Here is a 23,337-nt window from a genome sequence, read left to right as displayed (position 1 = left end):
CAGTGGACTTCCAGGAAGTATGGACGCCATGCAAACCAAAGGAGCTTATAATACAAGGGTAGGGAGACCACCTGAGAGCAAGGGAAAATCACCAGTCTAAGTGAGAAAATGTGGCCCCCCCCAACTCTAATTTTGAAGCACTTTGTAAACCTAAAGCATACAAAAGTGAAGGATTATGTAGACACCATGGACAATGTACTTTTTTAAGCAAAGATTCTATATCCACTATTATATAAAAGTGATATAGAGTAAGGCAATACACATATTATTGAGTAGGGAACTATATGGGATTAATACAATAACAAACATAAAAGTGATCTGTAATATGTCAAACTGTATGTTCAGAATACTGAATAGTCAGTAAGTAGTACTTTTCTTCTTAGAAGCACTGCAGCTAAGACATGAAATATCTCAAATATTAATAACAATTAAGAATATCACCATCTTACAAATCCTCTAATAAATTGACAATAATCTAGACTGAAAGCCTAGATCTTAGACTCTCAGTAAAAGAAGGCCCAGAGGCCAAACCAGCCTGTGCCCATTTTTGTACAGCTTGTGAGCTAAAATAGTTCTTACATTTTCACATTTATTAAGGAAGTCTTTACTTCTCCATTTTTAGTAATAAAAAACATATATAATAATGGTAAACACACAGAGTTCTTAATGTGCTGGGCACTGTTATAAAGTTTTACACATAGTAACTTGTTTAACCCTATGACAACCATACAAGATGAGTAACTACTATTATCTTCATTTTACACATGGGGCAGAGAGAAGTCAGGCAACTGCCACCAGATAAGAAGCTGGGATTTGAGCACAGACAATTTAGCTCCAGACTCAACGCACTCAACCTCTGTGTGTGCTGTTTCCCATTTATAATATTCAATCAACATATTCCAGTGACCACATGTGGCTCTTTCACATGTTTTAATAAGGTGGAACTGGTAACGGCACAACTTAGCCCAAAGCACCAAGCACTCCAGGTGAAAAACCATTATCCTTGGTGTCACAATACTAGAATTCATCTCCAGCTGCTCCCTCTGTTGGCTTTGCACCCTATGAGTACATCTTTTAAATTTCTTAATGTGAAAATAAGAATATTCATATTTACTCTCATTTACTTACTGAGCACCTAATATATGCCAGGCATTGTTAATAGATATTGGAACACAAAAGTGAATGGGGTAAAATCACTTTCCTGAAGGGATTTAGTGAAAATCAGGAATTATCTGGGAAAATTACACTGGCATAGTAAGTTGATAAAATTTTCAATGGGGCATAGGTAGGAAGAAGACAGCTGTTGACATTTCAGGAAAATATGCATTTTTAAATGAAATATTTCATTTTGAGATCACTGTAAATTCACATGCAATTCTAACAAACAATACAGAGAGATCCCACGTACTTTTACACACTTTCCCCTAATAGTAACATCTCCAAAAAACTAAAGTACAATACCATATCATGATACTGACATTGATACAGTGAAGATACATAAAAGTTCCATCACAAGGATCCCTATGTTGCCCTTTATCATACTCTACTTCCCTTCCACCTTTTCCTCCCAGCCCCAGTCCCTCTTCACCCCTGGTAACTACTAGTATGTTTCCCATCTATAATTCTATCATTTAAAGAATGTTATATAAATGGAATCAAACTGTGATATTTTAAGATTGGCTTTATTTTTTTCACTAGCATAATGTCCTTCAGATCCATCCAAGTGATATTGTTGCACATATCAACAGTTCAATCCCTTTCATTGCTAAACAGTATTCCATGATACAGATGTTTAACCATTTAACCACACTCTGTTTAACCATTTACCTGCTGAGGGACATTTGGGCTGTCTCTAGTATTTGGTATTAAGAATAAAGATGCTATGAACATGCATGTGCATGTTTTCATGTGAATGTGTCTTTATTTCTCTGGGATAAATGATCAGCAGTGTGACTGCTAGGTCAAGTTGCACAGTGTTTTTTGTTGTTTGTTTGTTTTTGTTTTTTAAGAAACTGCCAACTGTTATCTGGAGTGGCTGTATGATTTTACATTCCAACAAGAAATGAGTGAGTGATCCACTTCCTAACATATTCACTGGTTCCAAGAATTAGAACATGGACATCTTTGGGGGCCCAATAACTTGTCTACTACATCTTTTCTTTTTTTAAAATCATGAATGAGTATTGGATTTTGTCAAATGTTTTTTCTGCGCTGATATGTGAATTTTCTTCTTTAGCCAGTTGATACTGTGGATTACAATGACTTTCAAATGTTGAACCAGCTTTGCATTCCTGTAATAAACTTCACTTTGTCACAGTACATAATTCTTTTTATATATGGTTGAATTACATTTGATAACATTTTAAGGGTTTTTGCATCTACATTCATGAAGGATATTGGTCTGTTGTTTTCTTTTTTTGTACTTTGTCTGCTTTTGGTATCTGGATAATACAAGCTTTATAAAATGAATTAGGAAGTGTCCTATTCTATTTTCTGGAAGAGACTGTGCGCAAGTGGTGTTAATTCTTCTTTAAATGTTTGGTAGAATTCTCCTGTGAAACCATGTGGACCTGGAAATTTCCTTCTTAGGAATCTTTTAATTTCCTTAATAGTTATATAGAGCTATTCAAATGACATTTTGTGGTGGGTAAGTTGTGGCAAATTATGCTTTTTGAGCAATTGTTCAATTTCATCTAGGTTGTCAAGTTTATACTAGTAGAGTTATTCATAGTATTGCTTTATTATCCCTTTGATGTCTATAGGGTGGTGATATCCCCTGCTTTATTCTTGAGACTGGTGATTACTGTTTTTTTTTTTCCCCTTTGTCAGTCTTGCTAAACGTTTGGCGATTTCATTGATCTTTTCAAAGAACCAATTCTTTGTTTCATTGACTTTTAAAATTGTTCTATTTTTAATTTCATTGATTTCGGCTATTATTTCCTTCCTTCTGCTTGCTTTGGATTTATTCTCCTCTTATTTGTCTAGGTTTTTAAGATGGGAGCTTAGATTACTGATTTGAGACTTTTCTTTTTAACAAATTTAGTACTATAAAATTCCCTCTCAGCACTGCTTCAGCTATGGCCTATAAATTTTGAAATGTTGTATTTTCATTTTCACTCAGTTCAGTGTGTTTATTTTCCCTCAGACTTCTTCTCTGACATAAGAATTATTTATAAGTGTACTGTTTAATTTCAAATTATTTGGAGATTTTCCTGTTATCTTTGTTATTGATTTCTAGTTTGATTCCACTGTAGTCAGAGAATGCACTATATAAATCTCAATTCTTTCAAATTTGTTGAGGTTTAAGGCCCAGAATGTAGCCTATCTTGGCATATGTTTCATGGGAACCTAAGAAGAATGTGTATTCTGCTGTTGTTGTGTGGGGTGGACTGTCCTGTGAATGTCTATTAGAGCCTATTGGTTGATGGTTTTGTTGATTTCTTCTATATCCTTGCTGATTTTCTGTCTAGTTGTTCTAATTGGTGAGAGAGAGGTGCTGAAGTCTCCAATTACAACTGTGGTTTTGACTATGTCTCCTTTCAGTTCTATCAGTTTATGCTTCTCATGTTTTCCAGCTCTGTTGTTTGGTACATGTATATTTAGGATTGTTGTGTCTTCTTGGTGGATTGTCCTTTTATCATTATATGACATCCCTCTGTCTCTGGTAATTTACTTTGCTCTGCAGTCTACTTTATCTGATATCTATATTAACAGCTATTGATACCAATATAGTCACTCTTCATTTCCTTTGATTCACATTTGCATAATATATCTTTTTCCATCCTTTTACTTTCAATCTGCCTATATCACTATATTTGAAATGAGCCTCTTGCAGACACATATAGTTGGGTCATTTTTTAAACCTAAACTACCAAACTCTCTTAACTGGTGTCTTTAGCCCATTTACATTTAATGTAATTATTAATATATTAGGGCTTAAGTCAGCCATTTTATTTTATTTTTTCTGTTTATTCTCTGTTTTCTGTTTCTATTTTCTTTTTCCTGCTTTCCTGTGGGTTACATAGACATTTTTTAGAATTCAGAATTTTGAATTTTGATTTATCTATAGTTTTGAATGTCTCTTTGAATAGCTTTTTAATAGTTGCTTTAGGTATAAGATTATATACATGTATTAATAACTTAGTCATCATTTTACCAGTTTAAGTACAGTATAGAAATCTTACCTCACTGTACATCCCTTTGCTCCTCTTGTTTATAATTTTCTTAAATAGTTCCTCTACATACATTTAAAACCACATTATAATTTTTACTTCAACCACCAAACATAATTTTAGAAAATTCAAAAAGGAAAAAAAGTCTATTGTATTTATCTATATTTGCTTATTGTGTTTTCTTCTTCCTAGATGTTCCAAGGACCCTTCTTTTATCATTTTGTTCTGTTTAGAGAACTTCTTTTACCCATTCTTTTAAAAGCATGTCTGCTAGTGACATTCTCTTTTTTTTTCTTTGTCTGATAATATCTTGATTTCCCCTTCATTCCTGAAGGACATTTTCAGAGAATATAGGATTCTAGGTTGACAACTGTTTTCTTCCTGCACATGAAAAATGTTGTGCCATTTCCTTATGGGTTTCATGGTTTCTGATGAGAAACCTATTGTCATTTGAATTTTTTCCCATATAGTTAAGGTTTTATTTTTCTCTGGCTGCTTTCAAGATTTTCTTCATCTTCAGTTTTTAAAAGTTTAATTAACATTAGGAGTCTTGTCCTGAATTTCGTTGGGTATATCTTGTTTGGGATTTGCTCAGCTTCTTGAGTCTGTAGGTTTATATTTCTTGCCAACTCAGGGAAATATTCAGCCATTATTTTCTCTATTACATTTTTAGCCCCACCTCTTTTCCTCCTCTCCTTTCAGGATTCCAATGACACAAATATTATACCTTTTGGTATAGTTGCACAGGTCCCTGGGGCTTTACTCTTCCCCCAAACCCAGTCTATTTTCTGTTGTTCGGATTGGGTAAATCTATTATTTTCTTTCCATTTTACCAAGTATTTCCTCTGTTCCCTCTGGTTAAGTCCATCCACCAAGTTTGGGTTTTTTTGGTGATGGTGGTGTTTTGTTTTGTTTTGTTTTTCCAGTTACTGAATTTTTCAGTTGTAAAATTTCCATTTGGTTCTTTATATCTTCTATTTCTTTGCTAAGGCTTTCTATTTCTTCATTTGTTTCAAGATATCATGACTGCTTTAATTCTAACATTTCATCATCTTGGTGTTGTTATCTATTTTTTTTTCATTCACTTTAAGATCTTCCTGGTTCTTGATATGTCAAATGATTTTCTAATGAAAACTGGACATTTTTGTATTGTCATATGATACTGGACCTCATCTGACTTTCTGTTTCAACTGGCTTTATCTGGCAGGGGAGCTGGCTCATTGCTGCCACATGGAGACAGAGGTCCAGGTTCCCTACTTTGCCTCACTGACACCCAACAGTGGGACTCGTCATTACTGTTGGGCTGAGGTGAGAGTTCTTGTTCCTCATATCATCTCCACTGACATTGTGATGATGAAAAGTGGCAGTCATTATCGGCCAATAGGATGAAAATCTTGGCTCCCTACTTGGCTTTCCCTGACACCACTCTCACAGGGCTGCTGGGGTGTCATGTTACAGTCTGGTGAGGGAGAAAATCTAGGCTCACCAACTGGACACTGCTAACATAGGTAGAGGTGGGGCCACAGTATTTTCTTGGCATTGGACTGGAACTTATTTTCTTAACTATTTTCTAAACTTATTTTCTAAACTATTCTTATCTCACTAGACTGTCTTTCCTGTTCTTTGGCTAGAGAAAGCAGTCTGTTGTGGGGGCTCTTTTTGTCTGTACCTGTTGGCATTTCTGAACTACTAGACTCTTCAGCTCCAAGTCCAGGATATATAAGGTCAAAGAACACCCAGGGAACCCACCACCCCGTTGTTCATCATGTCCCATGGCTCCCAGACAGTCTGCTTTCTTCCCTCGACCTTTCAAAGTCTTACATTTGTTTTATACATAAGGTCCAACATTTTTAGTTGTACTTAGTGGAAAGAATGGGAAAAAAAGACATCTACTTCACTTTCCCAGGTTCTTACATTTTAAAGGTTGGGGGGGGGGAATCAAAAGAATAATAATATTTTGTGACGTGAAAATTACATAAAATTCAAATTGTGGTGTCTATAATTAACATTTTATCACAGTACAACCATGTTCATTACTTATGTTGGTGGGTGCTTTTGAGCTACACTGGCACAGCTGAGCAGTAGTGACAGACCATATAGCCTACACAGCTGAAAATATTTACTATCTGGCCCTTTAGAGAAGAAGTTTGCCAACTTCTAAGGCACTGATCATCAAGAGCTGCTGACAACCTCCTGAGGGAAGAACCGAATACCATCTATTGCATAGTCATGGGATGGGACAGGGATCAAACCTGAATCTTATCAAACTTCCTTCTAGATCAGCAGTTTCCAAGGCAATCTAAGAGGTCAAAACTATTTTTCATAGCAACACTAAGATGTTATTTGCCTTTTTCACTCTTATTCTCTCATAAGTGTACAGTAGAGTTTTCTAGAAGATACATAACATGAACTATTACAACATACGGAATGCCAGCTTTCTTCTTGTAAGACATTAAAGGGTTTTACAAAAAAAAATTTAAAGCCACTCTTCAAATTTTTTTTGTTTGGAAAATAATTACAAAATGTATTATTTATTTTAACATAAAGGTTTATTAAATTTCAAATACAACAATTATCAATTAGCTCTTCGGGGTCCTTGTGTTTTGTGCTACCATAACAGAATATGAAAACTGGGTAATATATAATGAACAGAAATTTATTTTCTGTTCATTACCACTTTTATAAATTTAATAATTTTAATAATATAAATTATTATAAATTTAAAAAGTGAACAGAAATTTATTTTCTCACAGTTTTGGTGGGTGGGAAGTCTAAAATCAAGGCGCTGGCATCTGGCAAGGGCCTTCTTGCTGTGTAATCACATGGCACAGGGGCAAAGAAGCGTGGCCTAATTATCTCTCAAAGGTCCCACTTCTTAATACTGTTACAATAGCAATTAAATTTCAACATGAGTTTTGGAGGGGACAAACATTCAAACCATAGCATTATGCCCCTGACCTCTCAGAACTCATTTCCTGGCCGGGCGTGGTGGCTCATGCCTGTAATCCTAGCCCTCTGGGAGGCCGAGGCGGGTGGATCGCACGAGGTCAGGAGTTCAAGACCAGCCTGAGTGAGACCCTGTCTCTACTAAAAATAGAAATTAAAAAATTATCTGGACAACTAAAAATATATATAGAAAAAATTAGCCGGACATGGTGGTGCATGCCTGTAGTCCCAGCTACTCAGGAGGCTGAGGCAGGAGGATCGCTTAAGCCGGGGAGTTTGAGGTTGCTGTGAGCTGGGCTGACGCCACGGCACTCACTCTAGCCTGGGCAACAAAGTGAGACTCTGTCTCAAAAGAAAAAAAAAAAAAAAAAAAACTCATGTCCTTCTCAAATACTAAATACAATTTATTCCATCCCTGTAGCTCCAAAAGTCTTAACTTTTCCCAGCATCAACTCAAAAGTCCAAAGTCTAGAGTCTCATCTAAATCAGATATGGGTGGGATTCAAGACACCATTCATCCTGATACAAACTGCCCTCCAGCTATGGGCCTGTGAAATCAAACAAGTTACCAACTTCCAAAATACACAACAGTCTTCAATAATTTTTAAAAGAGTAAAGTGGTCCCGAGACCAAGAAGTTTGAAAAACACTTCATTAGATCCAACTACCAATTTACAGGATATATAACAGAAGATGTTAAACTATATACCAGTAGGATACAATCTGCCAAATCCAGATTGTAGGAAATTCTTGAAGACAAACCACCCATTTTCTTCAATAACATCACAAGAGGAAAAAAAAAGATGGAAGGGGTACCTACATATTAAAACAGACTAAAAGATTTATCAACCCAACAAAATGTGTGAACCTTACCTTAGATGCCAATTTAGGAAACCCATAAAATAAAATAGATGTTTGAGACAAACAGTAACTTAAATACTTACTGTGTAGTTGATATTATCAGGAATTATTAATCTTTTTCAGGAGTGATGATAATGAGGCTGTGCTTAAAAACTTTCTTAGAAGAGTCCTATCTTGGGCCGGGTGTGGTGGCTCATGCCTGTAATCCTAGAACTCTGGGAGGCTGAGGCGGGAGGATCGCTCAAGGTCAGGAGTTCGAGATCAGCCTGAGCAAGAGCAAGACCTCGTCTCTACTAAAAATAGAAAGAAATGATGTGGACAGCTAAAAATATATATAGAAAAAAATTAGCCAGGCATGGTGGTGCATGCCTGTAGTCCCAGCTACTCAGGAGGCTGAGGCAGGAGGATTGCTTCAGCCCAGGAGTTTTAGGTTGCTGTGAGCTAGGCTGACGCCACGGCACTCACTCTAGCCTGGGCAACAGAGAAAACTCTGTCTCAAAAAAAAAAAAAAAAAAAGAAAGAAAAGAAAAAAGAAGAGTCCTATCTTTTAAGTATACATATTAAAATCTTTATAATATGACATAGGGGAGAGAAGAGTGAAAAAAGGTTGGCCCTCAGTCAAAGATTTACCATCAGTTCACAATTATTAAAGCTGAGTAGTAGTACATGGAGACATATTATTCTTTCTATGAGATAGGTACATGTTGGAAATCTTTCATAAAAAATTAACAAGCATAGATTTCATAACATTCCTCTGAACAATCTGCACTTTTAGTACAAACCCCATGCCATGAGTAGTCTGCAGCCATATTTTAAGATTCATTAATTTCCCCTAGAACATCCCAAAAAGTCAGACCTCTGGTTGAATACTACCATGATGGATACATCTCTACCTCCTAAGAACCCAGTAAACATTTGACCAGTCCTAATGTCTTAAATAAATAAAAATTCATCTATAATAACTAGTGACAAATTACCATTTCCTCCTTTAAATTTCTAAAAGACTTAAAAAAAAGTCTCCTTGTATTTGTATACATATATAAGTAGAATATAAGATAGACAATGTCTGATCCTTCATTCTATTATAATTATATGCTCCACATCCTATAGCACAGTATACTATACATAATGAAGGATACACACTGAATTGGAAGATGTGTTCCAAAATCTGCAATTGTCACTTTAGCATATGCAAGCACAGTCAAGAGTTAAAAATAATAATAATAATATAAGTTTGTGTGTTGCACACAAATACATACACACTGAATTTAAGTAAAGAACTGAATCTCACCCAAATACATTCTCCAGGAGGACAAGAAAGAAAAGACTAGCATTTGTCAAAGCAGTCAAGGAAGCCATCTTCCAGGCAGAACTTAAGCAGGGCCTTGAGAGTAATATTTGGGAACTCTTGTCCCCTCAAAAAAAAAGCAAAGGGTATTCCTGGTAGATGAGTAACAAAAATAAAGTTCAGAAAGAAGGACTGTGATATATTTTGCAATAGATGATGTAAGCTTAAGAGGAGTAAATAAAACTGGATAGGTTGGTTGGGCACGTGAAGAAAAAGCCTTGAAACCTAGAAAATGAAGTCAGAAACTGTGACCTCTTCTTGACCAGCTCTGTGAACTTAGGAGACATGGGCTCTACAGACACTTCAGGATCAACCCCAGGGATCACTAATTGTGTGAGCCGGTAAGTTCTTGAACACCTGAGCTAAATTTCCTAATCTGTAAAATGGGCATATAGATCCTACTTCATGGTGTGGCTGTGAAAGTAAGATTCAGTATATAAAACACCATCTTTAAAGTATTTGTGTGAAACTAGATAATTAATAAAAGATGGTTAATACTACAAAAGTTTTTAAGAGTGGTCTGGCAGGAAAATGAAATAAACTAAACAAGGATACTCAAATATCATTTGAATTTTTTCCCAATGTTTCATGGATGTTGGGTCTCTGCCATCAGTCTATAATACACTGTATAGTCAAGTTAAAAGCCTGTGAAATTGAAAAGAAAATCCCAAGGTAAGCAACAGTTGCTACAGATGAGAAGGAATCAGTGAAAGAACTCCAGAGCATGAATAATTAAAGCGAAAGGACACTCCCAAAAGGGAACACCAGCTCTCTAGCAATGGATACCAACCAAAATCAGAACATTGAAATAAAAGATGAAGAATTTCAAACATGGATTGTAAGGAAACTCAATGAAATGCAAGATAAAATGGAAACCCAACACAAAGAAACCACAAAAAGAATTCAGGAAATGAATGAAAAATTCACTAAAGAAACTGAAATATTAATGAAAAATTAAACAAATTCTGGAAAAGAAAAATTCATTCAAAGAATTAAAAAACACAGTAGAAAGCCTTATGAATAGGTTAGATCAGACAGAGGAGAGAATCTCAGACCTTGAAGACAACACCTCTGAATTAAACAAGTCAGTTAAAGAGATAAGAGCAGAGAAATAAGAGAAAGAGCAAAGCCTACAAGAAATATGGAATTATATGAAGAGGCTTAACATAAGAATCATAGGCATCTTTGAGCATGAAGAAGAAAACACACAAGGGTTGGATAATCTACTTGAGGGAATAATTGAGGAAAATTTTCCTGGTCTTACTAGAATCCAGATATCCAATCACAAGAAGTTCAAAAGACACCTAGGAGATTCATCACAAAGAGGAAAACACAACAACGCATAGTTATCAGACTGGCCAACACACGAAAGAGGCCCTCCTATGAGCCATAAGGCAAAAGCAGCAGATAACTTGCAAAGGAAAGCCCATCAGACTAACTGCAGGCTTCTCAACTGAGACCTCAGAAGCCAGAAAGGACTGGGGCCCCATTCTCAGGCTTCTTAAACAGAATAATGCTCAGCCTAGAATTTTGTATCCTGCAAAAACTAAGTTTCATGTATAAAGGGGAAATAAAGTCTTTCTCAAACAAGCAACCACTGAGGGAATTTGCCAAAATAAGACCTGTTGTGCAGGAAGTACTCAGAACTGCGATACACATGCATCAGCACAATAGACACTCACCAATGTAAAATCATCCAAAAGCTAAAGGTCAAAGGCCACATACCACAATGGCTCAAGAGATAAAACAAAGCAACTAAGTTCTATTCAACAGAGTGAACAGAAATCCACCCCATTATCAATTCTTTCAATAAATGTGAATGGCCTGAACTGCACACTGAAGAGACAAAGGCTGACCGAATGAATAAATTCACAAACCAAGTATCTTCTGTCTTCAGGAAACTCATCTAACCCACAAGGACTCATTCAGACTCAAGGTGAAGGGATGGAAAACAATATTCCACATAAATGGAAGCCAAAAGACAGCTGGTGTAGCAGTTCTCATTTCAGATAACTTAGCCTTCAAATCAACAAAAGTAATGAAAGACAAAGATAATCATTATATAATGGTAAAGGGAAAATTCAACAAGAAGACATAACAATTCTAAATATTTATGCACTCAACACAAGTGGACCCAGATTCATAAAGCAAATCCTATTTGATCTAAACAAAATGATAAACAACAGCACTGTATTAACTGGGAACTTCAACACCCTCTGATAGGACAGGAGAGATCCTCCAAACAGTCAATAAACAAAGAAACAATGGACTTAAACAGAACTCTAGAACAAATGGGCCTAACAGATATTTACAGAACTCTCTACCCAAAAACCACTGAATATACATTCTTCTCATCAGCTCATGGGACATTCTCTAAGATTGACCACATCACTGGCCATAAAATGTGTCTCAATAAATTAAAAAAAAACAGAAATTATATCATGCATTTTCTCAGACCACAGTGGAATAAAATTAGAAATCAACTCCAACAGAAACACTTATGTCTACACAAAATCATGGAAACTAAACAACCTCTTGCTGAAGGATTTTTGGGTGAAAGAGAAAATTAAGATGGAAATCAAAACATTCTTCAAACTAAATGATAAAGAGGATACAAGTTATCAAAATATGTGAGACACAGCTCAAGAGGTCTTGAGAGGAAAATACATAGCCTTAAATGCCTACATCCAAAAGATAGAAAGATCACAAATCAAATCTAATGAATTGTCTCAAAGAACTGTAAAAAGAAGAGCAAACCAGTCCGAAACCCAGCAGAAGAAAAGATATAACCAAGATCAAAGCAGAACTAAATGAAATCAATAACAAAAGAACTATAAGAAAGTTTCCTGAAACAAAAAGCTGGTTCGTTAAAAAGATAAATAATGTTAACACACCTCTCACTAGATTAACCAGAAACAGAAAGGAAAGGACTCTAATAAGCTCAATAAAGAATGAAAAAGTAGAAATTAGAAGTCATACCACAGAAATACAAAATATCATCTCTGAATACTATAAAAATCTCTTTGTACATAAACCTGAAAACATGGAAGAAAGGGACAAATTCTTAGAAGCAGACAACCTCCCTAGGCTCCATTAGGAAGAAATAGAACTCCTAAACGACCAATATCAAGTACCACAATTGAAGCAGCAATAAAAACAACCTTCCTAAAATAAAAGTCTTGGACCAGATAGTTTCACACCCAAATTCTACCAGACCTACAAGAACTGGTGCCTATCCTGCAGAAATTACTCCACAACATTGAGAAGGAAGAAATCTTCCCCAATTCATTTTACAAAGCCAACATTACCTTGACACCAGAGCCAGGAAGGACTCAACAACAACAAAAAAAAAACCACAGAACAATATAGCTTATTAATATAGATGCAAAAATTCTCAATAAAATCCTAGTAAATCAAATTCAGCTGCTCATCAAAAAACTAATCCATCATGAGTAAGGAGGCTCTATCCCAGAGATGCAAGGATGGCTCAACATACACAAATCTATAAATGTAATTCACCACATAAACAAAAGTAAAAACAAAGACCATATGATTCTCTCAACAGATGCAGCAAAAGCATTTAACAAAATTCAGCACCCTTTTATGATAAGAACACTTAACAAAATAGGCACAGACGGGACTTACCTCAAAATGATAAAGGCCATACAGGACAAACCCACAGCCAACATCACACTGAATGGGGAAAAAGTGAAAGCATTTCTGCTTAGAACTGGAACCAGACAAGGTTGCCCTCTATCTCCACTTCTATTCCACATAGTGGTGGAAGTCCTAGCCAGAGCAATCAGACAAGAGAAAGAAATCAAGGGCATCCAAATAGGGGAATGTGAAGTAAAACTATTGCTCTTTGCTGATGATATGACCTTATATCTAGAAAACCCCAAAGATTCTGCCAAGAGACTACTGGAATTGATAAATAAGTTCAGCAAAGTCTCAGGTTACAAAATCAACGTACACAAATCAGTAGCATTCATATACACCAACAACAGTCAACCTGAGAACCAAATCAAAGACTCAATATCTTTCACAATAGCAACAAAGAAAATAAAGTACCTAGGAATATATTTAACTAAGGAGGTGAAAGACCTCTACTGAGGAAGGAAATGAAATAGCAGAGGATGTAAACAGATGGAAAACCATACCACGCTCACGGATCGGCAGAATCAACATTGTTAAAATGTCTATACTACCCAAAGTGATCTACAGATTCAATGCAATCTCTATTAAAATATCACCATCATTTTTAGCAGATCTAGAAAAAATAATTCTACAATTCATATGGAACCAGAGAAGACCCTGTATAGCTAAAGCAACCTTGAGCAAAAAGAATAAATTGGGAGGCATCAATTTACCAATCTTCAAGCTATATACTACAAGGCTATAGTAACCAAAACAGCAAGGTACTGGCATAAGAACAGAGACATAGATCAATGGAATAGGACTGAGAACCCAGATATAAAACCATCCTCATATAGCCATCTGATCTTTGACAAAGCAGACAAAAACACACACTGGGGGAAAGAATCTCTATTCAATGAATGGTGCCGGGAAAATTGGATAGCCACATGTAGAAGACTGAAACAGGATCTGCACATTTCACCTTTCACAAAAATCAACTTACGATGGGTAACAGACTTAAACTTAAGGCATGAAACCATAAGAATTCTAGAAGAAAAGGTTGGAAAAACTCTTATAGACATTGGCTAGTCAAAGAGTTTATGAAGAAGACTCCAAAAGCAATCACAGCATCATTAAAATAAATAAATGGGGCCTGATCAAATTAAAAAGCTTCTGCAGAGCCACAGAAACTATCACTAGAGCAAACAGAAAATCTACAGAATGGGAGAAAATATTTGCATGCTATATATCTGATAAAGGGCTGGTAATGAGAATCTATATAGAACTCAAGAAAATCAACAAGAAAAAATCAAACAATCCCATTATAAATTGGGCAAAAGACATGAACAAAAACTTTTCAAAAGAAGATAGACTAATGGCCAAGAAACACATGAAAAAATACTCAACATCTCTAATCATCAGGGAAATGCAAATCAAAACCACAATGAGATATAACTTAACTCCAGTGAGAATGGCCTCTATCAAAAAGTCCCAAAACAACAAATGTTGACACGGATGCCGAGAAATAGGAACACTCATACACTGCTGGCAGGACAGCAAACTAGTACAAACTCTATGGAAAGTAGTATGGACATACTTCAAAGAACTAAAAGTAGACCTACCATTTGATCCAGCAATCCCACTACTGCGCATCTACGTAAAGGAAAAAAAGACATTCTATAAAAAAGACATCTGCACTAGAATGTTTACAGCAATACAATTTACAATTGCAAAGATGTGGAAACAACCCAAGTGCCCATCAATACATGAGTGGATTAATAAAATGTGGTATATGTATACCACAGAGTACTACTCAGCCACAACAACAATGGTGAACTAACACCTCTCGTATTATCCTGGTTGAAGCTGGAGCCCATTCTCCTAAGTGAAGTACCACAAGAATGGAAAAACAAGCATCACATATAGTCACTATCAAATTGGTACTAATTGATCAACACTTACATGCACAGGCCAGGCGCGATGGCTCATGCCTGTAATCCTAGCACTCTGGGAGGCCGAGGCGGGCAGATTGTTTGAGCTCAGGAGTTTGAGACCAGTCTGAGCAAGAGCAAGACCTCGTCTCTACTAAAAATAGAAAGAAATTATATAGACAGCTAAAAATATATATTGAAAAAATTAGCCGGGCATGGTGGTGCATGCCTGTAGTCCCAGCTACTCGGGAGGCTGAGGCAGAAGGATCACTTGAGCCCAGGAGTTTGAGGTTGCTGTGAGCTAGGCTGATGCCACAGCACTCTAGCCAGGGCAACAGAGTGAGACTCTGTCTCAAAAAAAAAAAAAAACTTATGTGCACAGATGGAAGTAACATTCATTGGATGTCGGGCAGATGGGGGGGGAGGTGGGAGTGGGTACATTCACACCTAATCGAAGAGGTGCCCACTGTCTGGGGGATGAGCACACTTGTAGCTCTGACTCGGGCAGTGCAAAGGCAATATATGTAACCTAAATATTTGTACCCCCATAATATTCTGACATTTTAAAAAAATGATATTAGAAAGGAAAAAAAGGCCTGTGAAAGCTACCTTGTCTTACTCAAAGTTTTGTGAGTTTATTCAAACAGTTTTACAAACACTAAGCAGAGCTAGTCCTGAACTTTTCAATTCACTAACAAATGAGAGAATAAAAGGAGAAAAAAAAGCCTATTTAAATCCAATTTGCTTTTCTTCGGACATTTAACAAATTTAATTAAGATATTCCTTTACTTTCAGAGATTATAATTTGGCAGAAAACCTTGTACATATATACAAAAACACTATAATACAAAATAGAAACTGGTAAGTATGAAAAAAGAAGTCAAAATGCTTTGGGAGAACAGAAAAAGCTCTGAATCCCTAATTCCCTAGGATGTGGCAGGGGCTCAATAAAGTTCCAGGAACTCATTATTTCGTGAGAAAAGGGGCAGTTTGGCCCCAGTGCCAAGAAAACACAGACGAAGATAATTTTCCAGGCCAAGAGAACAGCATGAACATAGGCACTTAGGTAGGAAAGCAACATTCTCAGAAAATGGCAGTGGGTTAGAGAAACATAGCCTAAGGAAGTAGAATGTGACAAGGCTATAAAGATGGGCTGGGCCACATTACAAACAGCCTTAAATTCCAGGCTCTGGAGTTTGGTCCTATTTAACAGGCCACAAGAGCTTCTTAATATTTTGAAAAGAAGGGGTAATATGACCTAAGTGGTGCTTTAGGAAAATCTGTAACCAACATGAATAATATAACAGTTAAAAGACTCTCAAGAGCAGGGACCATTGATTGTGTTATTCACCTTTTGAATCTCCTCAGGTGTACCTGCACTGTGCCTTGCACACAAAAAAAACTTCTGTTGCATCTACTGCATTGGGAAGGAAGAACAGCCGGCTGTGGCAGAGGTTGCAATTGCCTACCCAATGTCCATTCTCCCTCCTCTCCTTACTATGTTAATATGTAAATTTTATATGGGGCAGCAATGTACCCAGCTTTAAAGATAAACAAACAAACACAAAGCAACAATTATATTTCCCAATGAGAAGTAAATTTACAATCTGTTTAAGCAGTTGGCAACATCTGTCACTTAACTGATACATCAGTAATGAAGGTTGTCAATAGGAAGCAATCGCTCAAACTGCACCATGTGGGAACAGTGGACATGGGTAGGTGAAAAGACTTAGGTCTCTGGGGTGGAAAAATTACAAATACCAACACATGTGGCTAGGAATACCACATCCCCAAGAACACATATCACAAAAGGAATCCAGTTGAAAGAGAGTGACATCCATGATCTTTGTAATAGAACAATTCTGGAGCAGTATTTCATAATTCATTCAGACATTTCCAGAATTACTATGTTAACAGGGCTCAGATATACCTGACAAGTTCTTGGTCCTCAAGGTGTTTACAATATAGCATAGATGGAAAGATAAAATATTTATATACAAGCTTAAACAATGCAATGTATATAAAGTAAGAGAACAAACTAGTATAGCACAGTAGATGCGACCAACCCCACAATACATCCAAAGCCGGGCTCTATTCCTAATCCTGCTTCTAACTCATTCTGCAGCCTTGAATAAACTAGTTTATGTCTCTAGGCAACTCCTGCCCTGTAAAATACAGAAACAGTTTAGTGGGCTACTTATAGTGGACCCACTAAAGTGTTTCGTGCATTAATTTAGAAGGTTCCAATTTTTTCACATACAAAGACATTTTTTAAATGTTCAATTTTCTTAGATCTTTTACCATAATTGCCTTTTTAACATGTTAACAGATAAAGCATGTATTAAAAAAATACTAGCACAAATGCCATAACCTCTTTATAAAAGAATTGGTACATTAATAACATTTAGATGAAAAACAGGAACACAGAGAAAAAAGTTTGTTCCACCCAAGTGTTTAATATGAGCACGGATTTTTCCAGCCACATGGATTAACACTACAGTCCACGAGGCATTAGATGTGCATTTTCTCAAGTCTTTCCCAGCCTTAACATTGCTATCTTACATTACCTTGAAAGATTTTCAGAACCAGGGTGGAAATAAAATTGATAAGAAAGGAGTGAAAAAGAAAAGGATAGATTCAAGAGAACATTCTTGGTAAGAACTCATCAAGGAAGCTGACACAGGGAGTGAAGGAAAAAGTAAAAGCAACTTATTTATGGCCCCAATGGGCCATTAACAGAAGTTGTAAGTCTGGAGGAAAGAACCAGGGTGGTCAGAAACCATGGAACTGAGCATCTATTACGTTCCTGGCATGATGTTAAATGGTTTAATAATCAGCACATACGTATGATTAAACAAATTAAAACAGTACAAAAAGCTATACAATAAAAAATTTTCCTCTCATCCTAGATTCCTAGACTCCCTCTCTAGACACAACAATTATTTACCATTTCATTTGTACCCTTTCAGAAATATTTGTATTTCCCTTAATATTTAATTCTCACAACAACCTCTGAGATACATGGGATTACTTTATAAAGTAAGAAAGTGAGGCTTAATGAAGTTGACTGGGCCACGATGGGGCAGAACTGGAATTAGAACATGGGCCCCAACCATCCATGCTCATAAGACTCTACACTCAGGAATCTCCTACAAAAACTGACAGAGATGTTCAAAGTGTTGGTAATGACAAAAAACTGGAACCCAAACACCCATTAGTCAAGGACTGGTTATATGAGTCACAGCACAAATATGTTGTGAAATACTATACAACCATTGAAACTAAGGTTAAAAAACATAAAGTAACCCCAGATATGCCACACTGGAAAACCAGTAAGACAGCTTGTTGAGTTAAAAAAGCAATTCCAAGAAATGAGCAGTTTAGTGTTTAACAGACACAGAGTTTCAGTTTGGGAAGATGAAAAAGTTCTAGAGATGGAGGGTGGTGATGGTTGTACAGCAATGTGAGTGGACTTAATGCCACAGAACTGTACACTTAAAAATGGTTAAATACTAAATTTTATGTTATGTATATTTTACAATTTTTTAAAAATCTTTAAAAACAGCAATTACAGAACAGTACAACTATGATTTCATTTTTGTATAAAGAGAATGGATGTATGTGTAAACATTTTTCTTTTTTTTTGAGACAGTCTTGCTCTGTCACTGTGGACAGACTGGGCTCAAGCAATACTCTTGCCTCAGCCTCCTGAGTAGCTGGGGACTAGAGGCATGTGCCACCATGCCTGGTTAATTTTTCTATTTTTAGTAAAGACGGGGTCTTGCCTTTGCTAAGGCTGGTCTCAAACTCCTGAGCTCAGGCAATCCTCCCACCTTGGCCTCCCAGAGTGTTAGGATTACAGGCGTGAGCCACTGCGCCCAGCCAGTAAACATTTTTGTAAGTGTTTTTGTCCTTTATCTTACCTGACCTTCGAACTTCCTGGAAGTGCTGATGCTGAGTCCCAAGTCTTCCACCGCCAGGCACATGCTGTCAGCATTCAAACTAATTCCTAGCACCCTTTCTCCTGCCTCTCACAGAGCACAATATTCAGAGCTTGCTTTATGCACAGCTTCCCCAGCCCTATGCTAAATGTCACTGCAGACTCATCAAGCTCCAAAACATGCTCCAACATGAAAAAAAGATGCAGGAAAATGCTTCCTCCCCCCACCTTCCCCTTGCGTAAGCTATAGTGTGGAAATGTCTGATGCGATCAAATAAAAGAGATGAGATGATGTGGAGAAGAGGGGGAATGAAATCTCCGCTGCTAGAGAATGCACAGTATATGGCAACAGATAGTGCAGCTCTTGCTTCTCAAGTACCTTAAGATTGAAATTTTTGGAAGACAATGTGGCAACAGTCCGCCAAGTAATGTAGATGAGATCCCTGTGGGTGGGAAACCACAGCTTAAAGCATGGTTACAAGAACTGTAAAATAGACAAATGGTTTGAGATGTTTTTTCTCCTATTTAAGTGTAAACCTAGGTAAGAACATGACCTATGCTGAAGTTTATTTAAATGATTATCTGAACAAACACAACATTACTGAAAATAGAGAACAGTAAAGCTCTGCCCTCTCCTTACCAATCTGTTAAAGTTGTTGAAGTTTCTCTGATCCAGTGGAGGGGCTAAGGCCCCTTCTCTGGAAGGAAAGGAAAGCTCACTCACTGTACTCACATTTAACAAGAGAAAGTGCCGCCTAGGAAATGGTTCAAGGGGCTACCACAAAGGGAAAGGATGGGAATAATAAAATAAAATAAAGACACCACAACCCTGATAGTTTTCTCTAAGCCTGCAGGAAACAGAACAACCAGAACTGAAGTTACCTTTTCTACCATGAAATTTTCATTAGCTTTCTTGAAACTCAAGAGCTCAGTTTCCTCACCATACAATCAGGCATAGAGCACTGAAGTTTTATGAAACCATTCACTCTCATGACATTTTCCCTTTTCATAATGGCACTGGCCATCACCAGATCAGGGAAAATCCTTAAGGGCAGAAAGTTGCTTTTTCTATAATGGTTGGTTCTTCAAGTCTTGGTTAAGTCCTACTAAAACTCCCCGAAACTAAAAAGCACACACTACAACAAGCAGTCAAGAAATATTTTTAAGAGAAGCCTTTGTATATATTCCTCTTGAAATATCCCCAATACTTGCACATCCCTTGTCATTTAGGATTATGTCTTAAACACTGGTTCTCAAAGTGTGGTCAGTGGGATCAAAACTATTTTCATAATAATACTAGGTATTTTAATAATAATGCTAAGATATTCCCAAGAAGTTACTGTAGCCTTTTTCCCTGTGTTCACACACTGATAGTACAAAAACAATAGTGGGTACAACTACTGTTGTACCTGCCTGCCTCTTAAGCAATAATCAAGGCGGTGGTAGTATAACCAAATTCTCTTCACCTCCACAGGGAGGTGGGAAAAGAATGCCATTCCACCTTAACTGTCCTTGATGAAATGGTACAGCCACTCTGGAAAAATCTGACAGTTTCTTAAAAAGGTAAACATGCAATTACTGTACAACCTGGCAATTGCACACTTTTGGAAATTTATTCCATAAAATGAAAAACTTGTGTTCACATAAAAACCTGTCTATAGGCCAAGCATGGTGGCTCAGACCTATAATCCCAGCACTGTAGGAGGCTAAGGCAAGAGGATTGCTTGAGGCCAGGAGTTTGAGATCAGCCTGAGCAACATAAGTGAGACCTCGTTTTTACAAAAAATAGAAAAATAAAAAAATCAGGCAGGCATGGTGGCACATGCCTATAGGCCTAGCTACTCTGGAGGCTGAGGCAGGAGGACCGCTTGAGCCCAGGAGTTGGAGGTTACAGTGAGCTATGTCGAAAATAAAATAAAATAAAATAAAAAGCCTGTCTATTAATGTTCATAGTAGCTTTATTCTCAATAGCCCAAGACTGGAAACAGCCCATATGTCCTTCAACAGGTGAACAGTTAATTAAACTGTTGTACACCCATATGATGGAGTACTACTCAATAACAAACATAAACTATGATAACGTGACAAATATTATATGATTCCACTTATATGAGGTATTCAGGGTAGTCAAAATCATAGAGACAAAAAGTAGAATGTGAAATACCAGGGGGAAGGGGGAGGGGGGAATGAGGAGTTATTGTTTAATAGGTACAGAGTTTCAGTTTTGCAAAACGAAAAGAGTTCTGGAGTTGTATGATGGTGATGGTTGCACATCAGTTTGAATGTACTTAATATCAGCCCCCCCAAAGTAAGAGATTGCTAACGGTAAATTCAGAATTGGAAGGGGATGGGCAACTGGGAGGGACACTGGATCGAAAAGTGGTTGGAGGGTCTTAAGAAAACCCACTATATCATTTACTTAAACTGCACAACCATTATTCTTTATATCTCACATATACGTCAAATTTTATATCAACTTAATAGTCAATACGTTTTTTAAAAAACAAAATAGTGTCCATGCTGAAGCAGTACAAATTATCAATGTTATTTAATTTTAACCCTTGACCTTTTTTACTTTTGACAAAATGGCAATTAGGCATAAAGCACTTCTGTAAGCAAGTTGGTTGTCTCAAGGAAAAGCACACGTATGATTGAGCAGATGAGCTGAAACAAATGCCTATTTCACGAAATACCATTTTTACTGGAAAGAACTGACAATCTATGGTTATATAGACCTGTATTTGGCAGACATTTCCTTGAAACTGAACAAAGTGAGCCTGTCACTTTGAGGAAAACAACTTACAATATTTTGTTGCCAATGATAAAAACTAAGTTTTCAAGTGAAAATGAGAATGTAAGAAAATTGCTATTGTATCCACAGCCTTCGACAGCTTCCTATACTTAAAGTCTCTCCTAATCAAATCAGTGGTGATGTTAACGGATGTAATTTAGTGCTATTAATGAAATGCGTCAGCATTTGGGATATGCCTGACTCAGTGAGTCAATATTTTCCAAATGACAAACATATGATGTTACAATGGGTAACAGATCCATTCAAACTCCAAGACAGAGCAAGAAATTTTAATGCAACAGAGTGCGAAAGTCCACTGATAATGGCTTCAGATTCCACATCCAAACTAACCTTTAAGACACTATTACTTATGTCGTTTTGGTGTAGTAACAAATACGCGCAATTAATTACGTGAGAAAGCTATTAAAATATTCCTTTTTCCAACTACACATCTGTGTAAGACCAGAGTTTCTTCAAATAGTTCGATCAGAACATATCGCAACAGACAATACAGATAAGAGAATCCAGTTGTCTTCTACCTAGCCAAGGTAAGAGATTTGCAAAATGTAAAATAATGCCGTGAGTCCCACTAAGTTTTTTGTTTTAGGAAAATGCTACATTTCATTAAAATGTAACGTGTATGTTAATATATCGTATATATATTCGATGAATTGATAAATATTTGAGATGCCTCAGTTTTCATTTCTAACACAGTAAACGTCTCTGGACACAGCCAACACAAGCCCAAGCTCTTTCGGGTCCTCTATTTTTAAGAGGGGTCCTGAGACCCAAATGTTTGAGACCCGCTGATCTGTATCAGATCCCACCTGGCAGAACATACACTATGAACTCAGCAAATGTGTTATCTGTTCTGAGGAACTCGGCGAGCCCTGCGGCGGCGTGTGCCCGCAGCGCGGGTGCGGTATCCGACACAAGAGCAGCGGCTACTACAGCGTCGCCCGCCAGCCGGCGAGCACACGCGCGCACCGGGGGTCGCGGCGTCCCCAGGCCCGCCGCCCGGCCAGGCCAGCTGGGGGCTCGGCCGGCGGGGAGGCCGCCGGGGGCGGGGACAGCCCGCCCGCCCGCCCGCCCGCGCCAGGGCCCGGCGAGAAGGCCCGCGGGGAGCCGCCGCGCCGACGTGGCGGGCGCCGGGTGGGGCGCGGCCCGTACCTGTTGGTCATTCCGGCCGCCACGCCCAGCATCTCTCCGCAGTCGGACGCCGCCGTTTGTCCCCACTTTGGCTCCCCGCGCCGCTCCAGCCGCGTCCTCCTCCCTGGCCGCCGCGGCCGGCTTCAGGCGGGCGCAGAGCAGGAAGCAGAGGCGGGCAAGGGGCGGGGAGACGACCGCGGCCTCCCGCCCACGGCTGATGAATGGCTGGACGGCCGCGCGGGGGCGCGCGCGGGGGCGCGCGCGGGGCAGGGCGGGGCGATACGGGGGCGGGGCACGGGGGCAAGATGGGGGCGGGGCGAGATGGGGCGGGGCGGGGCGAGATGGGGCCGGGCGGGGCCGGGCGGGCAAGAGGCCCCGCCCCCACAGAAGCCCCGCCCCCGCCGCGCGCCCGTGCCTCAGCCGGGAAGGCGGGCACAAAGGCCTGTGGGCGGCGGGGTTTCTTCGGGTGTCCCCAGCATCAGAGATGGTAAGACTGGCTTCTGATGCCACCGGCGTGGACCGCGCGGTTGTGGCAACAGGCTTCTGGGCGCAGGGCGTGGGGCC

General features: G+C 38.3%; 1 protein-coding gene across 2 annotated transcripts in view; it reads right to left on the bottom strand.

Annotated features, from left to right (window-relative positions):
- LIMS1 (LIM zinc finger domain containing 1) overlaps nucleotides 1-22,952 on the bottom strand; it is a 132,517-nt gene extending 109,565 nt beyond the window's left edge. For both annotated transcript variants that reach the window (XM_045550365.1, XM_045550364.1), the window contains exon 1: nucleotides 22,795-22,952. In XM_045550365.1, the coding sequence (XP_045406321.1) occupies nucleotides 22,795-22,826 (32 nt within the window). In that variant the 5' untranslated portion in view covers nucleotides 22,827-22,952. The remainder of the gene's footprint in view (nucleotides 1-22,794) is intronic.
- Nucleotides 22,953-23,337: the final 385 nt, after the last annotated feature.

Source organism: Lemur catta, chromosome 4, assembly GCF_020740605.2.
Source record: "Lemur catta isolate mLemCat1 chromosome 4, mLemCat1.pri, whole genome shotgun sequence".
In the NCBI taxonomy this organism is placed as follows: Eukaryota; Metazoa; Chordata; class Mammalia; order Primates; family Lemuridae; genus Lemur; species Lemur catta.
Note: the sequence above shows the minus strand (reverse complement) of the source record. Positions and strands in the feature narration are given on the sequence as shown.